The sequence below is a fragment of the Puma concolor genome, chromosome E2 (assembly GCF_028749965.1).
Source record: "Puma concolor isolate L17-30 chromosome E2, mPumCon1.1.hap2, whole genome shotgun sequence".
Lineage (NCBI taxonomy): Eukaryota > Metazoa > Chordata > Mammalia > Carnivora > Felidae > Puma > Puma concolor.
The window spans coordinates 48545836-48555939 of record NC_141681.1 but is presented as its reverse complement, the minus strand read 5'-3'; the positions used below and the strand labels follow the sequence as shown (position 1 = coordinate 48555939).

At 51.0% G+C, this 10104-nt stretch overlaps 1 protein-coding gene across 7 annotated transcripts in view; it reads left to right on the top strand.

Annotated features, from left to right (window-relative positions):
- The first annotated feature begins 164 nt into the window (after positions 1 to 164).
- CE2H19orf47 (chromosome E2 C19orf47 homolog) overlaps positions 165 to 10104 on the top strand; it is a 37063-nt gene continuing 27123 nt past the window's right edge. For 5 of the 7 annotated variants that reach the window (XM_086689799.1, XM_086689798.1, XM_086689796.1 and 2 more), the window contains exons 1-5: positions 165 to 254; positions 1603 to 1709; positions 4281 to 4332; positions 8364 to 8451; positions 8608 to 8722. In XM_086689799.1, the coding sequence (XP_086545925.1) occupies positions 4314 to 4332; positions 8364 to 8451; positions 8608 to 8722 (222 nt within the window). In that variant the 5' untranslated portion in view covers positions 165 to 254; positions 1603 to 1709; positions 4281 to 4313. Of the gene's footprint in view, positions 255 to 1602; positions 1710 to 3994; positions 4333 to 8363; positions 8452 to 8607; positions 8723 to 10104 lie in introns of those variants that run through there. The other 2 variants (XM_086689795.1, XM_086689801.1) reach the window with 2 other exon arrangements.

Here is a 10104-nt window from a genome sequence, read left to right as displayed (position 1 = left end):
GCCTGGGAGACCATGGGAGGTCACGTGACGGTTGCGGCCACACTCTCGCTGGTGGCGGCCCGGTGGGCTAGAGCGGCCGCGGTCGGTCGGTCCGGCTTCCGGCGATGGGGGCGGTGCTTCCGGGGCGGGCAGCCGGGCCGAGGGAGGAGGGTCTGACAGTGGGCGCCGCCGGGGAGGGAGGGCGGGCGGCGCGAGTGGGCGCCGCCGTGGAGGGAGGGCGGGCGGCGCGAGTGGGCGCGGGCAAGGAGGGTCAGGTGAGGCGCGGGCCATGGGTGGTGGGACTGGGCCGGATGCGGAAGGGATGGATGGCGTTCTGGTTCTGGAGTCATTCTCGGCGTCGCTGTGCGGCCCGGACAAACGACTTCTTTCTCTGAACCTCAGTTTCCTCCTCTGTAGAATGGGGGCCGGAATCTGGCATAGCATCCTCCCTCTGGGTTGGAGTGAGAGCTCAGCTCGTGCATGTTGGAGACCCTAGTTCAGCGCCTAGCACACTGCACACTTCGTACTATACTTTTGTTAGTACTGTACTGATGAAAATGTTTGCGCTTGGCATGGAAGATCTGGGTGTGGGGGCATGAAATTGGAGGCCGGCAGATTTCGGTTCAAGTCCCAGCTCAGCTTTGTGGCAGTGAGCCTGTGCCTTAACCTCTCTGAACCTCATTTTCCTTATCTGCAGAACGAGGGCTAATAGTACCAATATCATAGAGTCGTTGTGAGGATGCTAATGAAATGTGCATGTGAATCCCTTAACACAGGGCTTCGTACAGTATTGAGTAAGAGCTCCATGTATTGGGACTATGATAATAATGACTCTGAGAGTTACCGGTGTAGCTGGGACTTGCAAGGGAGTAAAGGGTTGGAGGAAGCCCAGAGACAGCAATAGGAAAAACTGGAATCTGGAATTGGGCAAATCGACGTCCTGCCACTTCCTATTTGACCAATTTTGCCGGATCTCCTAGATTTAAGTTTTTCTTTTTTTTTTAAAACCACTAATGCATTTTCCTCCAGTCAGTTCACTTGAGATGGACATTTTGCATTGCTGTACTAATGGAAAACCAGCATTGCTGGCTGTGAAAAGAAGGAAAACTTAACCTAAAATGCAGCGGAAGTAGAACAGTCTATTAAATTGTAGACAGAAGCTGAAAGAGATTGAAATAACCTGTGCTTTGCGATTCCACAATGCCACGGACCCTATCAAGTTATACTCTGTTCTTCACTCGCATTTGGCACGGGACTGACAAAAGTCAGTGACTGTCCTACCCTTTCTCTAGCTCACCGAAGGTGCATTTATTTAACGCGTATGTACATAGCACTTATCTCCTGCCAAGCATTGTTGTAAGCACTTGGTGTTTATGAACTTGCTTCATCCTTCTAACCACTGTAAGAATAGATACTCCTATCCTTCTTGTTTTAGAGTTGAGGGGAAGTGAGATCCAGAAAGGTTCAGCCACTTGCCCCAGGGTCAGGGTTCAGAAGTGGTAAAAGGATTTAGGTCCAAGCCTTTTAAAAAAGGGCTTAGCAAGGGAGTCTGATACATGGTAATTTCTTGAGTTTGGGGAATTGTCATTTTCTATTATTAACGTTCCAATTTTCACTGTTCAGAAAGTCAGCGCTGGAGATGGGCTTTTAATGAAGGAGAGAGGCAATTGAGTCCAGCAGGGTGACCTCTGCAGCTGTAGGGAGAGGATACCAGTACTCAAAGGCTTCTGGTAAGCATTAACTGGAACCTTGCCAAGACTGACCACAGTGCCTGGCTTGTAGTAATCGCTCAACCAGTGTTAAATCATAGTCATTGGACTGACTTGGGTTCAAGTCCTGGCTTATAGTTATTTGCTGTGTGATCCCGGACCTGCCACTCTCGTTTGTAACGTGGGGATCGTTTTAGGGGCGCCTGGGTGGCTCAGTGGGGTAAGCGTCCGATTCCAGATTTCAGCTCAGGTCATGATCTCGTGGTTCATGGGTTCGAGCCCCGCGTCGGGCTCTGCGCTGATGGTATGGAGCCTGCTTGGGATTCTCTCTCCCCCTCTCTGCCCCTCCACTGCTTGCGCGCTCTCTCTCTCTCTCTCTCTCAAAAATAAAAAACGTTCAAACAAACAAACATGGGGATCATTTTAACTTTGTTCCCCAGGTGGTTGTGGGGAGACACTGAGCTGTGTATATTCAGTGCCTGCCGAGGAAACATTCAACAAGAGCTACTGAATGGGCCCTGGAATCCGGGAGAACTTGTTTTCAAATCCCAGTAAAGTCACTTGCTAGATGTGGCATTTGGTAAATGACTATACCTCGACGAGTCGGTTTTTTTTCATCGATTAAGATGGGGCTAATAATAGTGCTCAGTCATGAGGAGGTTGTGAGGTGTCGACACGATGCCTGGCTCCGGTCCTGGTGCATGGTCAGTGCTCAGTATGTGAGATTTGTTTTCCTGTCTGACATATCGAACCCTTGCCATGCCCTGCTCTTTGAGAGATGCTGGTTGTGCGGTCTTTGGCCAGTGGCAAAATCCAGAGGGGAAAGTAGATCTTAGGAGTCAGGTATGGGGCAGAGTGATGTCTGTGGTCACGTTCATCAATAAGACATGCAACCAAAGCCAGAGGTGGTCAGGATGAACCCCCGCTGGAGGTAGAGGAGAGAGTCTCACATCTGGTGACTTCAGGAGAGCTTCACAAAGCAGGTGGCCAGGCAAGCAGAGTGAAGGAGAGCTTGCCAGGAGGACAGGATAAGAAAGCATTCTGGGCCCAGGTGACCTGCTGTGGGAAAACCAGGGGGGGCAGGCAAAGCCCTTGGGTGTTAGAGGACAGGCTAAGGTGGGATCCCTGGGAGATAAGAACAGCCGCTGCTTCTAGACGAGTTGGAATGTGCAGGCACTGCCGCAGGTGCCCCGTGCATAGAAACTCGCCTGGCCTTACAGCAGCCCTTCAAGGGTAGTACCATCTGGACCGTCCCTGTCCCTATTTACAGATGAAGACGCCAGGTTGACTAGTGAAGTAACCTGTTAAGACCACACAGCTAGCATGTGGTCGAGCCAGATTTGAACCCTGCAGTCTGGTTCCAGGGCCCTTACTCTTCTGCTGTCTCTCCTGTACCGTCAAAATGGGGACAGGGAGGGGCAGACTGTGGAGGACGCCGAGAAGGGGTGAGGGAGAAGGATCAGAATCGGGGGCTGAGGTGGGTAGAAGAGGGCAGAGGGGCTGGAGGAGAGGGCAGGGCTGGAGAAGGACAGGAGGGCTGAGTGGGAGGTTTGGGCCCGGGCAGCGTGGGACGAGTGGTCCTGGAGACCGATGATGTGGACCCATCAGGCAAGGAAGTTTTTCCCTTTTAGTTTCCTTTCAGCCCTGCTCTTCATGTTCAGGGGAAAGTCTCCTCCGTTGGTGCTGGTATGTCTTTAACAGCTTCCGGGCACCTGCAGTCTTACCTAAGTGGACACTGGTTTCCCATTTCTCCTCCGAGGCCCCTCGTGAGGCGGTGGGCCACCTGTCTGCGCTCAGCTCCCCCTCCTCTCCTCCCCTCCGCTCACTCACTGCAGCGCAGTCTCAACGGCTCCGTGTGTGCGGTCCCCCTCACATGCCAGATGGGCTCCTGCCTCAGGGCACTGGACTTGCTGTCCCTTTTCCCGGAACACTCTTCCTCTACAAAACCGCGTGGCTCGCTCCTCCACCTTCGGGTCTCTGAATGTCACTGTAGAACGGTCTCCCTTGTTCCCCCTGTTTAGAATTGCAGCCCCTCCCTTCCTGGTCCTCCAGGTTTTCTCCATGACACCAAAGGCTTTCTGACTCACCGTATCCTTATCTGTTCTGCCTGTTTACTTCTCTGTCTTCCCCTCTCCCCAGTCTCCACCTAGATGCCACACTCTGTGCTTTTGTTCCCCTCCGTATCCTTAGCTCCTAGAATAGTGCCACACGCAGAGTAGGTTGTCAGGAAGCAGTTTGGGAACGGCTGACTAGTGGGCATTTACGGTTAAAGTCTTGAGCAGGGGTGTCTTTTGTTTTCTTTTTCTTTCTTTTCCTTGCTCATTCCAGCCAGAAACTTTTGAGGTGTGTGGGAACAGAGCTGCGTACATTTGCCGTCCCTGGGCCTTGTCCCAGGCAGCAGTGATAGTTGTGGTGGCAGCTCTATCCCAGGCTGACTTCCTGCCAGCTGTTCCAGGCTATTCCTGGGCTGTGAGCCCCCAGCCCAGGAACGCTTCTCTGGCAGGCAGACCGACAGGCAGCAAGGGAGGGACGTACGTACACTCACAGCCTGTGGCGACTCATGGGCCCTTCTCCCCTCGTTCTGTCTTCCAGGCTCCCGGGAGCAGCACCAGGGCCAGGGAGACAATGGTCTCAGTGACTATGGGTGAGTCTGTGGTCTTCTCTCTGGGCTCCCTCTCCCCACTGTCCTTTTTGAGGTATGACCTTGGTGAGGGGAGACGAGGTGGGGGAGGGAGGGCCAGGTCACTGGCAGGAACAGCTGTACCCTGAGGAACGTGGAGGCGGGGCCAGGGCCTCTCCGCTCTGTGTGTTGGCCTCCGGACAGCATGGTCTAGCCTTAAAGAACTTGTGTCATGAAGTCCAGCAGCGCCTGGGTTTTCTCACCTATAAAATGGAGATACTAACAGTTCCTTACATCCTAGGATGTTGTAAGGAGTAGAGAGCTTGTTGCACATCAGATCTTGGGCATGGTTCTTGACAAATGTTAGCCGTTATTATTCTCATGAGCTGTGTCTCTGTATTCTCTTTAAGCCCGTATTTTGGGATTGCCCAAGCACTGAGGTCAGCTGGCAGCTTTGCAATTTTTTGAGATTTGTGCATCTAGAAAAGTACATAAAACGTCGGAAGAGCAATTAAGAAGCGAACATCAGAATACATCCTTCACGATTCCATTTACGTAAAGCACAGAAACAGCCCAAACCAATCTGTACCATTAGAAGGTGGTGGTTGCCCTCGAGACGCCACTACACAGGGAGTTGGGGGTGGGGGGGTGGGCGTGGCTTCTGGGATGTTGGAAATGTTTTATTTCTGGATCTGGGTGCTGGTCTGCAGGCGTGTGTGTTTGTGAAAATTATCGACCTATGTGTACCCTTGTATGTGTGTATGTTCTAGTTCAATACAAACGTTTTAAAAACGAACCATCCAGGCCAAGAAATACAATGTTGCCAGCCTCCCCAGAGCCCATCCCAGTCGCAACCCCCTCGCTCCTCCAGATGGAATCAACCATTATCTCATCTTTGTGATCATTTCTCCTTGCCTTTTATAGTCGTACCACCAATGAGAATATTCCTATTCTTTAGACTTTGGTTTTGAGCTTGGGGGAACAAAATCGTGCCTTGTGTTCTCTTGTGTGTGGCTTCTTCTGTACCACACAACATCTGAGCATCCCCTCTGTTGCCGTGTGTAGCTGTGGTTCTCTCGTCTGCACTGCTGTGTCGTATTTACTGTGTGCGTGGCCGCCCTTTGTTTACCTGCCTCTGTCCGTGGCTACTGCATTGTTTCTGGGTTGGGGCTGTTACAGACCGACTGCTGTGAATATTCTAGTGAATGTCTCCTGGTGTGTATAGCAAGCCATACCTCACTGAGTCCATGACCCACGCTGTTGCCCATCTTTAATATTTCGGAAATGGGGGTGCTTATGACCATTTTATTGGCAGTATATTTTCCTCTTCAGTAGGACATAAAATGATGGTGGGGGCCTGATGTGGGGATGTTGGCAGTTCCTTGACTTTCTGCTTCAGGCAGCTAGCTACCCCCAAGTGATGTGGCACCTTTTTCCTCCTTAATAAGATTTTTTAAAAATTAGTTTTAGAGAGAGGGGCTCCTGGGTGGCTCAGTTGGTTAAGGGTCCAACTTTGGCTCAGGTCGTGATCTCATGGTTCGTGAGTTCGAGCCCTGCTTTGGGCTCTGTGCGGAGAGCTGGGAGCCTGGAGCCTGCTTCAGATTCTGTGTCTCCCTAGTTCACTGCCCCTTCCCCACTAACACTCTGTCTCTCTTTCTGTCTCTCAAAAATGAATAAACATTAAAAAAATAAAAAAAAATTATTTTAGAGAGAATGTAAGCAGGGGAGAGGGACAGAGAGAGAGAGAGAGAGAAAGAGAAAATCTTAAGCAGGCTCCACACTCAGCGTGGAGCCTGATGTGAAGCTTGATCCCACAACGCTGGGATCATGACCTGAGCCGAATTCAAGAGTCAGACACTTAACTGACTGAGCCACCCAGGCTCTCCCCCTAACCTTAATAATAGTTTAATTAAGATACAATTCACATTTTATACAGTTCAATGGTTTTGTGTTTTTAAGTAAGCTCCACACCTATCATGGAGTCCAACATGGGGCTTGAACTCCCAACACTGAGATCAAGAGTCGGATGTTTAACCGACTGAACCACTCAGGCACCCCCGCTCAGTGGTTTTTATCCACGGAGGTATACAGCCATCATCACAATCAATTTCAAAACCTTTTCATCACTCCTCCCAAACGCCCATACCCATTAACTGATAGTCAAGTTACTCTCTTTTCCTCATCGGCCTCTCAAAACTACTAATCTACTTTCTTTCTTTCTTTTTTTTTTTTTTTAATGTTTATTTATTTTTGAGACAGAGAGACAGAGCATGAACAGGGGAGGGGCAGAGAGAGAGGGAGACACAGAATCTGAAACAGGCTCCGGGCTCTGAGCTGTCAGCACAGAGCCCGACGCGGGGCTCAAACCCACAGACCGCGAGATCATGACCTGAGCCGAAGTCGGACGCTTAACCGACTGAGCCACCCAGGCGCCCCTACTAATCTACTTTCTGTCTCTGTAGTTCTCTGTAGATGTTTACCTGTTCCAGCCATTTCATATAAATGGAATCATTTTGTGGTGCCTTTTGATATTTAGACAAAGTTGCCTGCTTTTGGCTAACAGAACCCAGGGCCCCATGCCTGGGCAGGTGGATGGTGCCTGTGCAAGGCAGCAAAAGCCCCCCTTCTCTGGGCTGGTGGGGGAGTCCTGAGGGCATGAGCTCCTCACCTGCCTCAGTCCTGGGGAGATGGGCTTGTGGCCAGGTGGGCAGGGGCCTCCCTGGGAGAAGAGTGGTCCCTGGGCTTGGCCTGAGTTCTGGATGGCCACCAAGACCAGACTCTCTTTCCCCACTCCGAGGCTCAGTTGTCTGATAAGCAAAATGGGCCTAGCAGTAGCAGACTTCTTCTCATCTAACATAGCATGGATTGTTGGGTGCCATGCTATATACCTATACACCATATATATACTGGTGAAAAAGTTTCACCAGTTAAAACCACGGCACACCATTGATTCTGAGGTGGATCTTAGTTTCAGAGGTGTTAAAACGTGAAAAAAAAAATCTTTTAGAATTAGTGATCTTATCTAACACACATTGGCCACACCTAGTTTGAAAGTCACACCCAAGAGGCCAACAAAGAAGTTTCCAGACAATAAACTTTCATGGGTGGGTGCCTTGGTCTTGACCTTGGCCTGGGTAATGGTGGTAGAATAATAGAGTAATAATAATGATACTACTACTAATAATAATGGCAGCTGCTATGAGTTGATGTTGTCCCCTGGCCAGGTGTCATTCAAGGCCCTTTATGTGGACTTTCTCATTGAGTCTGCACAGTGATCTGAGGATGTTAGTGTTATCACTAGAATTCGAACTCGATGAAGGAAGGGATGTTGTCTTGTGCCTTGCGGTATCCCCGGTGGCTGGAATGGGACCTGGCCTGTGCCAGTCCTCAATAAATACTTACTGAGTGTATTATCGTAAATTCACAGATGAGGAAACTGAGACACCAGGCGTTAACCTCCCATTGTCTCTTGGCCCGGAAGTGGCAGAGCCAGAATTTCAACCCAAGCTCCAAAGCCTATACTTGCTGCTCCTACAGTGAGGAGAGGGCTTTATTGATGCTCACAGGCCAGCTCTGTGTCCCTTCTTCCCATTTACCTGTGGATCCTGTCACTCTCTGGAGCTGGGCCTGTCAATGGGGACCAGGGCGGAGAATGCAGAGTCCCAGCTCCCTGAAACCTGGCACTGGCCAAGCATGGGGACAGCCACTGCGGGTCATATCCCAGGGCAGGGTAGAGCTTATAAGGAGAAGGGCGGTACAGCAGCACATGGGTTGGGGACTCTGCTTCCTGTTAGCGATGTGGCCTGAGGCCAGCTGCCCAACCTCTCCCTGCCTCAGTGTCCTCATTGGCCAAGTGTGGGAGTCCTAATGCTGCTGAGCTCACAGGGCTGTCGCGGGCCTAGTTCCACTGTCTGCGTGAAGCGCTCAGCCAGGGCTTGGCATGCGGTGAGCATTTAATTTGTGGGAGCTGCTGCTGTTGTGGCTGCTGTTGTGGCTTTTCGGCTGCTCTTCTCTAGAGAGAACAATGGGAATAATGAACCCTGTCCACCCCTCAGCCACTTCCGAGTGGATCCAGTTCTTTAAGGAAGCCGGCATTCCTCCCGGGCCTGCTGTCAATTACGCCGTGATGTTTGTGGATAATAGGTAAGGGGGCCCGAGGGGACAGAGCTGAACCTGGAGAGAGGCGGAGAGAGGCGGGGAGAGGTGGGGGGAGCCTGGGGGGGGGCGGGGGGAGATGGGAGCTGGCTGGCCCTTCCATCCTGGCGCACTGGCGGCCTCACCACTCACCCTCCCCTGTAGGATCCAGAAGAGCATGCTGCTGGATCTCAACAAAGAGATCATGAATGAGCTGGGCGTGACTGTGGTGGGCGACATCATCGCCATCCTCAAGCATGCCAAGGTGGTGCACCGCCAGGTGGGTGTCCCACCCCACCCCTTGGTCCCCGGGTTTAGGGCGCGGTGGAGCAGCGGTAGCAGAGCCAGCAGGAGGCTTGGAGGCAAAGACAGGCAGACCTGAGCGCCAAGGCTGGCTGCACCATTTGTTGTGTGACACTGGGCGTGTTGCCTAACCTCTCTGAGCCTTTCTTTCTCCATTTGTAACATTAAAAAAAAAATGTTTATTTTTGAGAGAGAGAGAAAGAGAGAGAGTGTACACACAGGGTGAAGGGCAGTGAGAAAGAGGGACAGAGGATTCGAAGCGGGCTCTGTGCTGACAGTGGAGAGCCCCATGCGGGGCTTGAACTCATGAACTGCGAGATCATGACCTGAGCCTAAGTCGGATGCTTAACCGACTGAGCCACCCAGGCGTCCCTCTCTCTCCATTTGTAGAATGCAGATAGGCAGACCTATCTTGCAAAGTAGTTGTATTACATTAAATAAAGCCCCAGTACAGTGTAAACAGTAGGGCCTCAGTAAAGGCTCTCTATTACCATTACTGGTTCTCATCTTCCCCGTGACAATAACATCATTAGCAGGATTCTTGTCTGTCCCCAGGACAGGAGCTCCCCGCTTAGGACCCAGGTGCTGACTTGGCCAACAACATGGCTGTTCCATTCTCGGCCCCTCCACTTACAGTGACCCTAGACTAGTGATCTTCACTTCCCTGAATCTTCTGAAACAGGCTTCTCCCACACCACTGCTGCTGTGGCCACCTACCAGATAGTATGTGGCACCGAGCTCCACACTGGGAATGAAGAGCTTGTTGAGCTTTGATAGCTGACATTTACCGAGCGCTTACCGTAGCCTGCCAGGTGCTGTCTCCATCCTTCATCCATTTTAACTCATTTCCTGCTCACTCCACTTGACTGAGAAGGAAACTGGCTCTAGAGCGGTGCTCTCAGACTCCACTTTACCAAATGGTAGCTGCTTCCCCCACCCAGGGACGGGCCTTCACCTGTCCAGCCAGCCAGGCCCCCGCCGTGATGGCTTTCTCACGTCAGGGACTTGAGTTATCACAGAGAAGGTCACTGGGCAACACTTTTTTTTTTTTCCTTGAAACTTTTAAATTTGGGAATGATTTTAGATTTACAGAAAAGTTCCGACAGCAGTACAGAAAGTTTCTGTGTCTCCTTCACCCAGCTTCCCTTAATGTTAACATTCGTAGTAGCCACAGTCCATTTGTCAAAACTAAGAAATAAACATCAGGACACTGCTATTAACAAAAATACAGACTACTTGGATCTTATCAGTTCTTGTATTAAAGTCCTCTCTCTGTTTCATATACCACACTGCATTTATTTATGTCTCTTTCTGTCTCTTAAGTCCCCATTGATTTATACCAGTTTCATAGTCTTCCCA